This window comes from Balaenoptera ricei, chromosome 8, assembly GCF_028023285.1.
Source record: "Balaenoptera ricei isolate mBalRic1 chromosome 8, mBalRic1.hap2, whole genome shotgun sequence".
NCBI classification, from domain to species: Eukaryota; Metazoa; Chordata; class Mammalia; order Artiodactyla; family Balaenopteridae; genus Balaenoptera; species Balaenoptera ricei.
Genome location: NC_082646.1, coordinates 78,733,106 through 78,752,003, shown reverse-complemented (window position 1 = coordinate 78,752,003; position 18,898 = coordinate 78,733,106). Strand labels below are relative to the sequence as shown.

The 18,898-nt window shown below is 34.9% G+C and overlaps 1 protein-coding gene across 6 annotated transcripts in view; it reads right to left on the bottom strand.

Moving 5' to 3' along the window:
* The window catches only part of ANO5 (anoctamin 5), a 100,193-nt gene that overhangs the window by 74,665 nt on the left and 6,630 nt on the right, over nucleotides 1-18,898 (bottom strand). The window contains exons 2-3 of one of the 6 annotated variants that reach the window (XM_059931269.1): nucleotides 14,128-14,171; nucleotides 2,856-2,906 (exon numbers count right to left, since the gene is read on the bottom strand). In XM_059931269.1, the coding sequence (XP_059787252.1) occupies nucleotides 2,856-2,906; nucleotides 14,128-14,171 (95 nt within the window). Of the gene's footprint in view, nucleotides 1-2,855; nucleotides 2,935-14,127; nucleotides 14,172-18,898 lie in introns of those variants that run through there. The other 5 variants (XM_059931270.1, XM_059931271.1, XM_059931273.1 and 2 more) reach the window with 5 other exon arrangements.

Here is an 18,898-nt window from a genome sequence, read left to right as displayed (position 1 = left end):
TGACAAATATGACTTCAAGCCAGGCAATCAAGGTTAACATCAAGAATGATAAGTCATGTGGGTAGGCAATGTACCCTTCATATAATGTGATGAAAAAAGCATTTTACTCCTACTGTCTTCCTCCCAAAAATGCACTACCCCAGTCTAATTATGAGAAAAACATCAGGAAAGCCATAATTGAGGGACATTCTACAGAATATTTGACGAGTACACCTCAAAACTGTGAAGGTCATTGAAAACGAGAAAAGTCTGAGACACTGTCACAGCCAAAAGGAGCCTGAAGAGACATGACAACTAAATGCAATGTGGTGTCCTGGATGGGATCCTGGAACAGAAAAAGAACACCAGGGAAAAACTAAGGGAATGTGAACAAAGTATGGACTTTAGTTAATAATGATGTACCAATATTGGTTCATTATTGGCAACAAATGTATCATATTAATGCAAGATGCAAATAGGGAAAAATGTACATGACGTATAAGGAACTTTATGTACTATGTTCATATATCTGTAAATCTAAAACTATACTAAATTACAAAGTTGATTAAAAAAGGAAAACCTACTGTTTAATTTTAATAACTTACTGTTTGACCAAAGACAATGTCATCATAAAGAATGAAATACCATAAACCACTTTAAAATCATTTGGAATTTAAAACTTCAATTGTTAGTATGTGACTTAATTGGGGAAATTATTTGCAACATATCACGGACAAGGGGATAATAATAAATATATGACCAGCTCCAAAACAATCAAGAAAAAAAAAGAAAACCTAACAGCTTGGCAGGAAAATAGACAAAGAAATATAGACAGAATGACCCAGCAAAATAAATTAAAATGACCATCAATGTAGAAAAAGATAAAATATCTCACTCATATTGAGAGAAATGAAAGTTTAAACTATCCTAGGATACAGAGCTAACTGAAAAAGCTCTCACTTGAAAAAGGTCCACTATCTATCTCTTTAACAGACAGGCAAACATCTAAACTTATTAATACACTGTTAATGAAGCTATGGAGAAATAGGACTCTCATATATTTCTTATAAATGCAAAACAGAGGGGAATTTGGCAATATATGGTAAAATTACATATGCCTTTATTTTTTGATACTTAAATCCTACTTAGAAAGATACATTTGGCCAAAATATTATAAAACTGATTCCCAAGGGTTAAAGACTAAAAAGAGAAAAGATTTCCAAGATTAAAAACAACCCAAACATCCATCAGTAAAGGGACTGGATGAATACACTATCCTAAACCTGCACAATAGAATACTATGCCACATACTAACAAATGAGAGTGAAATTGATACACAGTATAGAGTGAACTCCAGGATATGTTTTTAAGTGAAAACCAAAGAACAGTTCAGTATATACAGTATGCTGCCTTTAAAGAAGCAGGAAGGGGGCTTCCCTGGTGGCGCAGTGGTTGAGAAACTGCCTGCCAATGCAGGGAACATGGGTTCGAGCCCTGGTCTGGGAAGATCCCACATGCCGTGGAGCGACTAGGCCCGCGAGCCACAATTGCTGAGCCTGCGCGTCTGGAGCCTGTGCTCCGCAACAGCAGAGGCCGCGATAGTGAGAGGCCTGTGCACCGCGATGAAGAGTGGCCCCCACTTGCCGCAACTAGAGAAAGCCCTGACACAGAAACAAAGACCCAACACAGCCATAAATAAATAAATAAAATTAAAAAAAAAAAAAAAGTAAACGAGTTTATTTAAAAAAAAAAAAACAGGAAGAATATAAATATACATATGTATGTAGACACACATACACATACACACACAGAAAAGTAAAGGATACATTGGAAAGATAAACTAAATAAAAATGTTTACTGCAGAAGGTTTAAGGGGAAAAAGAAGGAAGAAATTTTTCTCTGAAATGCTTTGTTTCATAGTTTCAAACTGAGATAGATTTACCTTCAAGCTCATAAAGTCTAAGCTTCAGGGCCTCTTACTTGCACCAGTCCCTTCAAGGATTTAGGAAGGATTCTAGCAATGTGTTCTCACAGTCAAACATTTTTGTAAAAATTTTAAAGTAAATTATTGTCCCATTCTTCTTAAAAAGTGACACCAAAATGGCATAAGCTTTAGACTCCACTAAACTTTATTCGATCTACGGTTTTCAACTTTGGAATCGTGAATGTTTTACATGGTCAAAAAATAAACATAAATTAAAAAGAAAAATAAAAACAATAAAATTTCAAGTATTATAATGTGATCAATCCCACAACCTTCATTCTGGAACATAAAGATCAGTACTCTAGTGAAAAGGGAAACATCTGTACCAAAACTGTCAGTATAAGAATGTAACTCTATTTCCCCATCTTCCCAAACAGCATCTTTTATTTACTATGCAACTAAAAAAAAATTCTGAATCCCTTTATTAACCTCTTAATTGATATTCAAATTTGATTTTTAAATAAACTGTACTTCTTCATGATTATTCTTAGGTATGTACTTACAGGTAAGAAGAAAGATGTATGGAGAGAGAATACTAAATTAGGCCTCGGAAACCTGAGTTCTAATCTAGTCCAGGATCTGCCCCCCTAAACATATGGATAATTTTGGTCAAGTCATTAAACTTCTCAGATCCTTCATTTTCTCATCTGTAAAAGTGAGAAAGTAAAATGCTAGCAAAGTGCTATGCTTTATGTGTCATTCTCATTAATGTATCTGATGACATTTTTTTTCCCATAAGAAACTGATTTTTTTCCAAAGTAATAAATTCTCTAATATCATGTATAAGAACCTGAAAAACAACTGTGAACTGAGAAATAGTCACGATTGCTGACTACAAAAAAAACACCCCATCATGTCCATGCAAGAAAGTGTAGTACAGATGGCTGCTTACCCTTGGTTCTTCACTGATGAGAAAACTGGACTCTCTGCTGCTCAGGTCCTGCTAATAGCACCATGGAGAAGATAGAACGCTGTTAATAATAATAATGCAAGTGGGGAGTATATAACTTTTAACAATAAAAACTCTAGGTTCTCTGTGCAGAAGTACTAAACCTACAACTCAGGGGAGCTATGAAGCACCTGAAATTGGATGCAAAACTGCGTGTATATATGTGTATACATGTGCATGTGTGGGTGTATAATGTGTGTATATGTTTATGCGGAGAGAGAGAGAGAGAGAGAGGGCGCTTGAGAAAGAATGAGAATTTTGGAGGTAGCTTTAACAAATCATAAAAAAAAAATCTGAGATACAAGAAATGATTAAGAAGTACTACATTGCAGAGGAATAACAAGGAGCTCCAATCTTTTAATGATGCTGAATCCTGAATGGGACCAAAAGGAACGACAGAATTAATTGGCTATTTTAGGCCTTTCACCATTTGTTTGAAATTATTAAAGTGAATACCCTGGGAAATGCATCACCAGAATTCTTAAGGATTTATACTTATAACCCAAGAGAAAAGCCATACATAGATATAAATACACACAAACCACTTGTAGTTAAAGTAATAGTGATGCCTCCCTTGATGTATGGTGGATTTAAATCTTCACGTTCCATGATAGCCCGCACACCACAGCATATACTCCTGAGATCACTCAAATATTTCGCTTTCTCTCCTTCCCTCTCTCTCTTTCCTCTTTTTGTCAGTCTAGCTAGAGGTTTGCCAATTTTATTATCTATCAAAAAGCTAAATTTTTGTTTTAATGCTTTTCTCTAATATTTTTCTGTTTTCAACTTACTGATTACTGCTCTTATCTTTATTATTGCCTTCCTTCTGTTTTGTCTGGGTTTATTTTGCTCTTATTTCTTGAAACGGAAGTTTATTATTGATTTAAGACTTTTCCTCTCTACTAACATAAATGTTTAGTGCTACAAATATCCGTTTCAGCATTACTCTCGCTACATCTGTCAAATGTTAATATGTTGCATTTTCACTTTTATTCAGGTCACTTTTTTTTTGTCTGTTTGTTTTCATTTTGTTTTTTCCTTTAGGCTTTCTTTGACCCTTGGATTGTTTAGAAGTATGCTGTTTAGTTTCCAATAGTTGGAGATGTTCCTGTTAACAATAGTTACTGATTTCTAGTTTGATTACATTGTGGTTCGAGAACACATTCCATTATTTCAATTATTTTAAATTTGTTGAGGTTTGTTTTATTGCCCAGAATATAGTCTGTCTTGGCATGTGTTCCATCAGCACTTGAAATGGATGTGTATTTTGCTGCTGTCAGGTGGAATATTATATAAATGTTGGTTACATCCTGTTAGTTCATGTGAGTTCATCTATAGCTTACTGATTTTCTATTCAGCTGTTCCATCTATTATTGACAAAAGAGTGAAGTCTCCAGTTATAATTATAGATTTGTGTATTACTCCTTCCCATTTATTAGTTTTTGTTTCGCATATTATGATGCTATTATTTTGTGCATGCAAATTTAGCATTGCTATGTTTCATTGTTGGATGGACTCCTTTTATCATTATGTCATGTCCTGCTCTGTCCATGGTAATTTTCTTTACTCCAAAGTGTAATCGATATTAATAATGTGATATTAATATAACACTCATGCTTTCTTTTTGTTAGTGTTTGCATTTATTTTCATCCACAATGTATATTTTTAATCCTTTTACTTGCATTTTTTAATCCACTTTGCCAAACTTTTTTCTTTTCAATTTGTGTGGTTAGACTATTTACACTTCATGTAATTATTGGTGTATTAGGAATTAAAAGTTCTGCCATTTTATTTTTGTGTTTTCTGTTTGTTTCTTCTGTATTATGTTTCTCTGTTTTATTTTTCATGATTTCCCGTGGGTTATTGGAAATATATTTATAATTCCATTTTGATTTATCTAAACAGTTTTTGAGTATATCTCCTTGTATAGTTTTTTTAAATGGATGCTTTGATATTAATTACATTATATATACATTATTTATCACAGTTTACAGTATACATGTTTTACTTGTCAAATGAAGTATAAACCCCTCACTTCCCTTTACAATCCCAAACCTTCTTTGTTTATAATATAATTGTGTTAACTATTTCTCTGAATATATTGAGAACCACATCAGACATTGTAAAGTTTTTACTTCAACTGTCAAAACATAATTTTGAAAACTCGAGACAGAAAGTCTATTGCATTTACTCATGCTTTTACTCTTTCTGTTGATTTTTCCCTTCTTCTCCATGCTACAAAATTCCTTATTTTATCATTTTCTTTCTGTTAGAGAACTTCCTTTGGCCAATCTTTTAGAATAGATGTGCTGGTGAAAACTTTTTTTAGCCTTCCTTCCTTTGTGAATGTCTTGATTTCTCTGTTCATTCCTGAAGGGTATTTTCACTGGCTATAGAATTCTGATTTGGCACTGAGCTCTTGAAAAAATCTGTATTGCTTCCTTTAGCCTCCATGGTTTCTAATGTGAAATCTACTGTCATTTTAATGACTTTCCCCCTAGAGTTAAGGTGTTGTTTCTCTCTCACTGCTTTCAAGATTTTTTTTTGTCTTTAGTTTTCTGAACAAGTTTCAGTTTGATTGGTATGAATTTCTTTGGGTTTATCCTATTTGTGGTTCCCCCAGCTTCTTGAATCTGTAAGGTTTATGTCTTTTAACAAACTGAGATATTTCCAGCTGTTATTTCTTCGAAATTTTTTTCAGCCCACTCTCTTCTCCTAGGACTACCAATAACACAAATGTTTGACCTCTGATATAGTTCCACAGGTCCTGGAGGCTCTATTCATTTTTTTTTCTTCAGTTTCTTTCTCTCTGCTGTTTAGGTTGGGTAATTTCTATTCTATCTCCAAATTCAGTGATTCATTCCTCTATCCCTTCCCCTCTGCTGTTGAGTTTTTTTGTCAGTTATCCTATTCTTCAGTTCTAAAATTTCCACTATGTTCTTCTTTAAAACATCTTTTTTTTTGCTGAGAATTTTTAGTTTTTATTTGTTTCAAGAATGTTCATAATTGCTCATTGAAGCATTTTTATGAATGTCACTTTAAAATCCTAATCAGCTCATTCTAACATCTGTGTCACTTCAACATCAGTATCTCGAGATTGTCTTTTCTCATTCAAGTTGATATCCTTCTGGTTCTTGGCATTGTATGTGATTTTCTACAGAAATCTGGGCTTTGGGGCTATTATAAGACTCTAGATTCTATTCAAATCTTCTGTTTTACCAAGTCTCCTCTGACACCACTCTGGTCGGGTCAGTGGGATGATGCCTCACTACCTGGTGGGAGTAGAAGTCCAGGTTCCCCACTCAGCCTCTGTGGGCACCAGCGGGTGGTGAGGTGGTGGGATGGTCTCCCATTACTGCTGTGTGGGGGTGGGAGTTCAAGTTTATCATTAGGTCTTTCCTGAACCCAACCTAACTGAAAAGGGCAAGGGTGCCACCTGCTGCTCCCCACATGGCCTCGTTGTCACCATGGCAGGGAGTGGTATGGAAATGGATTTTCTGCTTCTAGACAGTGGTAAAACTCCTGGCTCTCCACCAGGCCACCGCTGACACCAACACAGCAAAAAAGGGTTGATACCTTGTTACCACTGATAAAAGTGGAAGTCCAGGCCATCCACCTTGTCTCCACTGACACCATGCAGGGCAGTGTGTGAGAGGGACACATTATCACCCAGTGCGGGATGAAAGTCTTGGCTCCCCACTCAGCCTTCTCTGACACCAACTCTGTGGGAAGTTGGGACGCCTTGTTACACCAGGTAGGGGTGAAAGTCTAGTCTCCCCACGTGAGCTCTTTTAGAGGGGATGGTGGCAGGACTACAATTTTTTCCTGTGGTGGTTGGCTACAAAGAGCAGTTACTGACCAAAAATTGTCTGTCTTCCTGCATCACCCTGTTCCCGGACCATTGGCTAGGGAGTACAGGTTTTTCTTGATGCTTTATTTGTCTGTGCCAGTTAGCATTTCTGTATTACTGGCTTCTCAAGCACCCAGTCTGCAACATAGGAAGCAAAGAGAAAATCCATGGAACTAACTTCACTGCTGTTCCTTGGGTCCCGAAGTCCCTAGCCAGTTTGTCTTCTTCTCTAACATTCACAGTCTTATTATGTTTGTTTTACATATAATGTCCAGGGTTTTTAGCTATACTTAGCAAAAGAAATAGAGAAAATTTTGTCTACTCCATCTTTCTGGAAGTAAGAGCAACAGACACTTTGGAGCTAATTCAATAATATACCCATTTAATAACTCTAAACCTTATCAGCCATTCTTCATCTTTGTTTCAGAGAAGTGCTGTTTTTATTCCAACGTACTTAATACTAAAAAAATATATATGCTAGACCTAACTATAGGTTAAGTCTAAAGGGAGTTTGGTATGATAGTGCTATTCTCATAGGGTTGAACATTCCCCTGTCACTTACTGCCTTCCTATAAAAGTAAAACTAAAAAAAAAAAACAAAACTAAAAATTATGACACATGCTATCTCTAAAATACTATGGTTGCTCTTGAAATGTGCAGAGGTAAGGAACAGTATAAATATGACTTGAGAATGTTTTTTGTTACAGAAGTTTAAGTTTGGAATATACATATAAATATGAAAGATACACAAAGAAGCAAAGAATAAGAAGTAATTCATAATTACTTGAACTTAACTTGAGCAATACATATAAAGATCTGCAAGAAGTATATTATTGCTATGTCAATATGAACAAAATGAAAATGACAATATTATTACTATCATTCAAGTTGCATCAGTCAATCTCATAAGATAAATCTTTCCTCATTCTGCTCCAAAGACGTAAACTTTAATTTTTGATGTTCTTTATTTTCTAGATAATTGTCTTAATTCACTAACTCACTCAATAAGTATGTTCTCTGTGCCATATTACATCATTTTAGTTGTGGAGCCTATGCTTTATGACAGTGGTTCCAAACTTTAATGGCAATATGAATAACCTGGGGTACTCTTTTTAAATCATGACTCCCCAACCTTATCGATTAGTAGTCTGAGGTTGGTCCCAGGAGTCTGCATTTTTAAGAAATTCTTTATATAATCCTTATTCAGGTGGCCTACAAATTACACTGTAAAAATAACTGGACCAAATGATTTTTATAGTTTATTCAATTCTCATATTCTATTTTTCTCAGCATTTTAGTCACTGAGCTTCTAAAGGATCCCAGAACGTCTAGAAATCTTAAGTCAACCAGCTAAATGAGCCAGTTTATCCAGCTAAGTAGCACACAGCCAACCTATTCTGGTAAGTTGTGTTTCCCACGGTGGGAATTTCAGTCACTCCTAAAAAGCTATTTTTAAAGAGACTTTTTCTATTTGGCTGTTCATCCCTAACCCAATTCAAGGACATCCAACTCTATGAGTATGGCACTGAGGCAACTAGAGCCTACCAGAAAGATTATTTTATCTGAAATACTTTTAGAATGCTTACACTCTGTATACAAAAAAAAAAAAAAAAAATTTAAGTTGTTAGTATCTATTTGCAAGTTTATATCAATAAAATAAGGACTTTGCTTAAGAGAATCCTATATTTTTATAAATTGTATTTAACTTTATTATTTATAATTTTATTTAATATATTTACTTAATTCAGGTTGAGTAACTTAAACCCTGGCATAGTCATCAGTAAGCACTTATCAGGTTCAAAATGGCAGTAGAAGGAGATCCTGAACTCACCTCCTCCCATGGACACACCAAATCTCCAGCTACAAATGGAACAATTCCCTCTAAAAAATGAAAACTATCTGACTAGCACCTCCAAAACAAAGGATAAAAGGGCCATAATGACGAGGGTGGGAAAAACAGAGATGCAATCCCACCAAAAATCCCACGCTTGGGTGCGGCTCACCCATAATCAGGAAGGATCTCACAAATATGGAGCTTCTTCCTGAGAAGTGAGGGGTTTGTGCCCCACATCAGGCACCCCAACCCTTGGGACCAGCACTGGAGGGACAAGCCCCCAAAATGAATGGTTTGAAAACCAACAGGGTTTATGTTCAGGAGACCCAAAGGGCTATAGGGAACTAAGATTCTACTCTTAAAGGGCTCATCTATAGACTCACTCACCCTGGGACCCACCACAAAAGAAGCAGTTTGAAAAGCACCTAAACTATATGTGAAAAAGATTCATTTGCCAATCTTAAAGCATCCATCAGAGGGGCAGGGACTGTTAGGACTCTCTCTAGGGATAGAGGTGTTGGTGGGGGCCATTTTTGCCCTCTCCCTCTACCTTGCTAGCACCAGTGGGTGCACACAGTAGCACTCTCCCACTGTCCAGCTAAAGCCAGCGGGAGTGCCTCGTCCCTGCACTCTCCTGCTCCATCACTAAAAGCAGTGGGTGTGCCCCAGCCCTGTGCTCTCCTGCTGCCTCTAAAGCCTTACCACTAAACCAGACTTACACAAAATGTTAAAGGGACTTCTTTAAGCTGAAAAAATATGAGCACTAATTAATAACAAGAAAACATATGTAAGTAAAAATCTCACTGGTGAAGATAAATATATAGTAAAAGTAGTGGATTAATCACTTATAAAGCTAGTATGAAGGATAAAAGACAAAGTAGTAAAAATAACTATAACTACAATATTTAGTTAAGGGATACACAAAATAAAAAGATGTAAAATGTGACCTCAAAAACATAAAACATGTGAGGGAGTAAAAATGTGGAGTTTTAAAATGCATTCAAACAACTAGCTATCAATTTAATATGAACTGTATGTGTGTACACACACACACACAGACTAATATATGTGAGTTTCATGGTAACCACAAAGCAAACAACTATAGTAGACACAAAAAAGATAATGAGAAAGGAATCCAACCATACCACTACAGAAACTCATCAAACCACAAGGGGAGAGAGCAAGAGATGAAGAAAGGAACAGAGAGGAAAACAACCAGAAAACAATGAACAAAATGGCTATAAGTACAATTAATGTAAATGTAAGCAGACTCAGTGATTATTATGAACAATTATATGTCAACAAATTGGACAACATAGAAGAGATGGACAAATTCCTAGAAACATACAATCTTTCAAGACTGAATCAGAAAGAAATAGAAAGTCTGAACAGACTGATTACTAATAAGGAAATTGAATAAGTGATCAAAAACTTCTCAACAAACAAAATTCCAGGACCAGATAGCTTCATTGAAGAATTCTATCAAACATTCAAAGAAAATTTAATATCTATCATTCTCAAACTCTTCCAAAAAATTGAAGAAGAGGAAACACTTCCAAACTCATTTTAGGAGGCCAGCATTATCCTGATAACAAAACCAGACAAGGACACCACAAAAAAAAAACACAGATGAAAATATCTCAACAAAATATCTCAACAAAGATATCTTGAACACAGATGAAAATATCCTCAACAAAATATTAGCAAGTAAAATTCAAAAATACATTAAAAGGATCATATACCATGATCAAGTGGAAATTTATTCCAGGGATGCAAGGATGGTTCAACATCAGCAAATCAATCAACATAATACAGCACATTGACAAAACAAAAGATAAAAGTCATATGATCATATCAAAGGTAAAAATAATAAGATACAGAAAAACCATCTGACAAAATTCAATGTCCATTTATGATTAAAAACTCTCAACAAAGTGGGTATAGAGGGAACATATATCACCATAATAAAGGCTATATATGACAAGCCCCCAGCTAACATCATACTAAACAGCTTTCAGCTTTTCCTGTAAGATCAGGAAAAAGAAAAGGATGCCCACTCTTGCCACTTTCAGTCAACACAGTATTGGAAGTCCTAGCCAGATCAATTAGGCAAGAAAAATAAATAGAAGGCCTACAAATTGGAAAGGAAAAGTAAAACTGTCACTATTCACAGATCACATGAGTTTATATAACCGAAACCCTGAAGACTCCACCAAAAAACTGTTAGAACTAATTATTAAATTTAGTAAAGTTGCAGGGTATAAAATCAATACACATGACTCATGTACCACAATGTTCATTGCAGCTCTATTTACAATAGCCAGGACATGGAAGCAACCTAAATGTCCATCGACAGATGAATGGATAAAGAAGATGTGGCACATATATACAATGGAATATTACTCAGCCATAAAAAGAAATGAAATTGAGTTATTTGTGGTGAGGCGGATGGACCTAGAGTCTGTCATACAGAGTGAAGTAAGTCAGAAAGAGAAAAACAAATACCATATGCTAACATATATATGGAACATAAAAAAAAAATGGTTATGAAGAACCTAGGGGCAGGACGGGAATAAAGACACAGACCTACTAGAGAATGGACTTGAGGACATGGGGAGGGGGAAGGGTAAGCTGGGACAAAGTGAGAGAGTGGCATGGACATACATACACTACCAAATGTAAAATCGATAGCTAGTGGGAAGCAGCTGCATAACACAGGGAGATCAGCTCGGTGCTTTGTGACCACCTAGAGGGGTGGGATAGGGAGGGTGGGAGGGAGGGAGATGCAAAAGGGAAGAGATATGGGAACATATGTATATGTATAGCTGATTCACTTTGTTATAAAGCAGAAACTAACACACCATTGTAAAGCCATTATACTCCAATAAAGATGTTAAAAAAAATCAATATACAAATATTAGTTGCATTTCTATACACTAACAATGAGATCATAAAGAGAAATTAAGAAAGCAATCCCATTTACAATTGCATCAAAAAGAATAAAATACTTAGGAATAAATTTAACCAAGGAGGTGAAAGGCCTGTAACACACTGATGAAAGAAACTGAAGAGAATACAAAACAATAGAAAGATATCCATGTTCATGGACTGGAAGATTAATATTGTTAAAATGTCCATATTACCCAAAGCAATCTACAGATTAATTCAATCCATCATAATTCCAATGGCATTTTTCACAGAACTGAACAAACAATCCTAAAATTTGTCTGGAACCACAAAAGACCCTGAATAACCAAACCAATCTTGAGAAAGAAGATCAAATCTGGAGGCATCATGCTTCCTGATTTCAAACTATATTATAAAGATATAGTAATCAAAACATAATGGTATTGGTATAAACACAGAAACATAGATGAATAGAACAGAATAGAGAGCCCAAAAATAAACCCACGTATATATGGTCAATTAATTTATGACAAAGGAGCTAAGAAAATACAATGTGGAAAGGATAGTGTCTCCTTCAATAAGGGCTATTGGGGACACTGGACAGTCACATGCAAAATAATGTAACTAGATCACTATCTTACACCATACACAAAAATTAATGCAAAATGGATTAAAGAATTAAATGTAAGACCTTAAACCATAAAACCCTAGAAAAAAAAATATAGGTAGTAATCTCCTTGACATCAGTCTTAGAGATAATTTTTGGATCTGACTCCAAAAGCAAATGCAATTAAAACAAAAATAAACAAGTAGGATTACAACAAACTAAAAAGTTTCTGCATATCAAAGGAAATCATTAACAAAATGAAAAGGCAACCTACTGAATGTGAGAAAATATTTGCAAATCATATAACTAATAAGAGGTTAATATCCAAAATATATAAAGAACTCATACAACTCAACAGCAAAAAAATAAATAATCCAATTTTTAAAAAATGAGCAGAGGATCTGAATAAACATTTTTCCAAAGAAATACAGATGGCCAACAGGCACATCAAAAAACGTTCGGCATCGTTAATCATCAGAGAAATGCAAATCAAAACCACAATGAGATATGACCTCACACCTGTCAGAATGGCTATCATCAGAAAGACAAGAAATAACAAGTATTGGCAAGGATGTGGAGAAAAGGGAACCCCTGTCCACTGCTGGTGGGAATATAAATTAGTACAGATACTATGGGAAAGAGTATGGGGATTCTTCAAAAAATTAAAAACAGAACTACCACAGGATCTGGCAATTCCACTTCTGGTTATTTATCCAAAGAATATGAAAACACTAATTTGAAAAGATACATGCACCCATACGTTCACTGCAGCATTATTTACAATAGCCAAAATATGGAAACAACCTTAAGTATACATGAATGGATGATTAATAAATAAGATGTATATATATATATATATATATATATATATATATATATATATGCAATGGAATACTTCTTAGTCATAAAAAAAGAATAAAATCTTGCCAATTTCTACATCAATGGACCTTGAGGGTATTACACTAAGTGAAATAAGTCAGACAGAGAAAGACAAAAGACTGTATGATTTCACTTATATGTGGAGTCTAAAAAACAAAACAAATGAACAAATAGAACAAAACTTACAGATGCAGAGAACAGACTGGCGGTTGCCAGAGGAGAGGTGGCTGGAGGTAGGCAAAATGGGTGAAAGGTGTCAAGAGGTACAAACTTTCAGTTACAAATAAGTCATGGGGATGTAATTTATAGCACAGTGACTATAGTCAGTAGTACTGTATTGTATATTTGAAAGTTGCTAAGAGAATAAATCTTAAAAGCTATCATCACAAGGGACTTCCCTGGCGGTCCAGTGGTTAAGACTTCACCTTCCAATGCAGGGGGTGCGGGTTCGATCCCTGGGGGGAAGCTAAGATCCCACATGCCTCAGGGCCAAAAAACCAAAACATAAAACAGAAGCAATATTGCAACAAATTCAATAAAGACTTTATAAAAAAAATAGGAGCCTTCACTGAAGCTGTTTAAAAAAAAAAAAGCTGTCATCACAAGAAAAAAAAATCTGTGACTCTGTATGATGATGGATGGTAATTAGACTTACTGTGGTGATATTTCACAGTGTATACAGGTATGAATCATTATGTTGTATACTTGAAATTAATATATTATATGTCAATTATACCTCAGTAAAAATGCACTAATCACATACTAATAACTTTAACAAAAGAAGCTATCAAATATTATACCTGCATTATAGTCAAGCAAAGTATTAAGCCAAATACTATTATCTTGCATATCAAGTCTCAGCATTTCTGAGTTTATATCACAGAAAGCCTCAAAACATATCCAAACTTATGGTTGCTCCCTTATAACATCCAGAAAGATTCAATATTAAATCTGCATGAAACATGGAACTTGCTTTACTTACTTAAAAATGAATAGGTTGGAGGACAAAACATTAAGAATGTAGTATGAGTAAATAACTGGAGTACAAAGACCTAAGTATTCATATGAAGTACATTTCTAACCTTGGCTCAATTTTTTGTTCTGACTTATAGGAGGCTAACACATATATTTAACTTACCTCACTTACTTCAAAAAAACGTTCTTCACTCCCGGCTCTTCTCTCTAAATTAAACAACAACAACAAAATCATGTTAAAACGGCCAAACAATCACAGTATGTTAAAAGTCTGCAGAAGGAGAAAATAGGAATTCAAAATTTAAACAAAAGAAGTCCAAAGAAAATAATGTTGGAAGAAAACACCCAAGATCTTCCTGGAGCTAAGTTGTTCAAAACAAACTCAAAATAATTCAGCACCAAAAACTGTCTATAATATAGAGGAAAATCATCAAATACTAATGTGTAGATTATAATCTCACCCACTAAGAAATAAACTTAACTCTGATGAATACAGTTGTAATTCCATAGCCACACAACTGCTGAGAGGAAAACATTCAGTAGGGATGTCCATCCTTATCTCTTAGCTCTCACCATGTGAGATTTATTATTCTATCAGTGTGTTTTCCTGGAACAGAACCACACTAGTTACAAGTAAAGTACTAACAGAGGACTACCAGTTTTAAATAGGCCAAATTACTTTCCTGACACAGATGTCTTCATGATAGTTATGTGCTGAGTCATTTGGACTGAAATACATCTTCAAATAAGTTTCTGACGCTAAAAACTGTTAAATATAGAATTCTGATTCTTATTCTCTTGGGACTCCAATTTGCAAAACACTGAGAAATATTTTACAAGTCAAAAACTTGGGGGAAAAAATCACAATGGAATGGAATAAAATATTGCTACCACTTAAGAGTCATCCACAGTAACTGTAATTTTAGGAAGTGTTAGTATATATTCTGAAAATACAGAAAATATAAACCTACCATTTGTATAGTTTTTTTTTCTTTCCCAATTTTGTTTATTGTGATAAAATACACACAATATAAAATTTACCACATTAACCATTAACAATCAAACAGTTCAAGAGTATTAAATTCATTCATAATATTGAGCAACCATCACCAACATCCATCTCAGAACTCTTTTCATCTTGTAAAACTGAAACACTATACCCATTACCAACTCCTCCTTCTCCCCTTTCCCAGCCCCAGGCAACCACCATTCTACTTTCTGTCTCTATGATTTTGACTACTCTAAGTACCACATATAAGTGGAATCATGTAGTATTTTTCATTGTGTGAGTGGTTTATTTCACATAGCATGTCCTCAAGTTTCATCAATGCTGTAGCATATGTCAGAATTTCCTGCCTTTTAAGGCTGAATAATATTCCATTGTATATGTATGCCACATTTTGCTTACCCATTCATCCACTGATGGACACTTCTGTTGCTTCCACATTTTAGCTGCTGTGAATAATGCTGCTATCTACATGGGTGTACAAATATCTCCAAGATCCTGCTTTCAATTCTTTTGGGTATATACACAAGGTGGAATTGCTAGATCATATGGTAATTCTTTTTTTAATTTTTTAAGGAACCACCACACTGTACCATTTTACATTTCCCTAGAGTGCACCAGGTTTCCAATTACTCCACATCCTCTCCAACTTTTGTATTTTTTTTTTTATAGTAGGCATCCTAATGGATTTGAGGTGGTACCTCTTTGTAGTTTTGATTTGCATTCCCCTAATGATTACGATGTCGAGTATCTTTTCATATTCTTCTTGGCCATTTTTATATCTTCTTTATAGAAATGCCTATTCAAGTCCTTTGCCCATTTTTAAATCAGGTTGTTTGGTTTTTTATCGTTGAGTTTTAGGAGTTCTCTAACTGGATCAGATATATGATTTGCTCATATTTTATCCCATTCTGTGGTTTGCCTTTTTACTTTACTTGCAGTGTCTTTTGAGGCACAATTTTTTTTCATACTTGTGAGGTCAATTTGTCTATTTTTCTTTTCTTGCCTGTGCCTTTGGTGTCATAGCCAAGAAACCACTGTCAAATCCAATGTCATGAAACTTTTGTACTATGTTTTCTTTTAAGAGTTTTATAGTTTTATGTCTTACATTTAGGTCTTTGATCCATTCTGAGTTAATTTTTGTATATGGTGTTAGGTAAGGACCCAACTTCACTTTTTTGCACATGGATATCCAAATTTCCCAGCACCATTTATTGAAAAGATTGACCTTTCCCCATTGAATGGCCTTGGCATCCTTGTAAAAAATAATTTGACCATATACATGCAAGAGTTTATTTCTCGGCTCTCTATTCTAGTCTATTGGTCTATATATCTGTCTTTATGCCAGTACCATACTATTTTGATAACTTTAGCTTTGTAGTTAATTTTGAAATCAGTGAGTCATCCAGCTTTGTTCTTCTTTTTCAAGACTGATTGGCTATTTGGGGTCCCTTAAGAGTCCATATGAATTTTAGGATGGATTTTCCTATTTCTACAAAAAACATAATTAAAATTGATAGGGATAGCACTGAATCTATAAATATCACTTTGGTGGTATTGACATCTCAACAATATTAAGTCTTCTAATCCATGAACAAGAGATGTATTTGCATGTATTTATGACTTCTAAAATTTCTCTCAGCAATGTTTTATAGTCTTATTTGTACAAGTCATCACATTCTTAGTTAATTTATTCTTAAGTATCTAATTCTTTTTGATACTAATGTAAAAAAATTTTCTTAATTTCCTTTTGAGATTGTTCATTGTTTATATACAAAAATGCAACTGATTTTTGTGTGTTGACTTCATATTATGATACTTTATAAATGTTGACTGCATTTATAGTTCTAACAGGTTTTTTATGGAATTTTTAGGGTTTGCTACATAAAAGATCATATCATCTATGAACAGAGGCAATTTTAATTCTTCCTTTCCAATTTGGATGTCTTTTATTACTTTTTCTTGCTTAACTGTTTTGGGTAGAACTTCCAGTACTATGTTGACTAGAAGTGGAAAAGTGGATATCCTTGGTAAATACCAATAAACTTAACTCACATACACAAAAGCTCTTTGAAGTTCCTAATGCTTGTTAAGAGTATAAAGGGGTTCTGAGATCAAAAAGTTTAAAAATGCTATCTTAGGTATAAACTCAGTAGAAATACATGCACTATGGGAACGTACAAGAATGTTCATAACAGTATTGTTGGGGTTAACTAGAAAACCAACATCACCTCAAATATCCAGAAATAGTAAAATGGATCAATACAATGTGGTATAATCATACCACATTTTATAGTTACCAACAAAAGTGAATTAATTTTAATTACATGCAAAAACATAGATAAATCTCCCAAAAATAGTTCAGCAAAAAAGGCAGAAATATTTAGTAATATTTCAGTTATATAAAGTTAGCTATGTAAAACCAAAGTATGTTACTTAGGGATGACGAGGTAAGGGTAGATGTTGTTGGGATACAATTCTCCTTGGGTCTTTAAAGTTTCTGCACATCTTGCAAATGAGACATGGACTGCCCTTTGTTCTGGATTATCTTTTCAAGGATCTTTGTTGAGATAGAGATAGAGACTCCTTCAGGAGCAAAGGACACGTTTGCTTACAGTCTTGGAAGACTGGATCAGTGTCTCCCTCCAGAGCAAAGGGAAGGCAAATTACTGACCAATAAAAAAGACTCAAATTCCCTAAGCTCAGATTGCTCTCCTGTACTGCAAACCACCCACCGAATGGGCAGGCCGTCTCTGCATTGATCTGCGGCAACTTGGGCTCAGGAAACTGGAACACGCTGCTACTCACCCTATTGTTAATGCTGTGAATAGTAAACTGTCCTTTGTCTCTGATCCAGGTGTCTCATATCTTCTACCAGTAACCATGAAATTGTAACAGGCTACTTGGTTAACTTCCATGTGTGGTAAAATCTCAGACTTTTCACAGCTCTTGACATTGATCGTCAGTATAATATTGATAATGACAGTGGTGATAATGGCTAACATGTATTGATTCTCTGTTGTTAAGAGATTTACAGTACAGTAGAGGAGACAGACCAAAAATTGTGATAAATGCTATAAAAGAGACAAAAAGAGCAAAGAGAGAGGGAGAGAGAAACAGGGAGGGGTGCAAATTAGACATGAGAAACTCAGAAAATCTCTCTGAGGGAGTAATGTTTATACTGAGATGTGAAAGTTGAGAGGATACAAGTCACATAAGAACACATAAAGGCTGTAAGACAGGAACAGTTTTAGGTGTTGAAAGAAACGAAGGTCAAGCTAGAGATAAACAGGTAAATGGCAGAGAGGCCTGAGAAGATGTTGGACAGGCATGGAGTGGGAGACAGTTTGTGGAGGACCTTGTATGCCTGTATTTTCTCCTAAGAGAAATAGTAAGCCACAAAAAAGCTTTTAAATAGAATTTACATTTAAATTTTATGAAAAGCACTAGTTGCTGACTGGAGAATGGGATAAAAGAAAGTAAGAATGGAGAAAGGAAACAAATTATGAGGCTGCTGCAATGAATCACAAGAGATGATGGCGGTCTGGCCTGGAGTTGGAACAGTGCAAATGAAGGCACATAAATGGATTTTAGATATTTGAGTAAAAATTGGAAACAAACTGCTATCAAATTTCAGATGTGCAGGTGGAGAGACAAAGAAGATTAAAGACTCCTAGGCTTGAGCAATTCGAGATTTCATTTAATGAAACGGGGAAGATTATTAATGGTGGGCAATTAACACAGCAGATGCTGTTGGCTCCCCACAAATATCCTTTCTCTTCCTTGTTCTTTACTAACAAAATACTAATTATATGGTACAGCAAAGAGCTCTAGCAAAAAAAGAACAAAAAATGAAAAAACACATTTCCTAGCCTCCTTGTAACTTAAGAATATGACATAAATTCAGTTACCAGATATCACATAAATG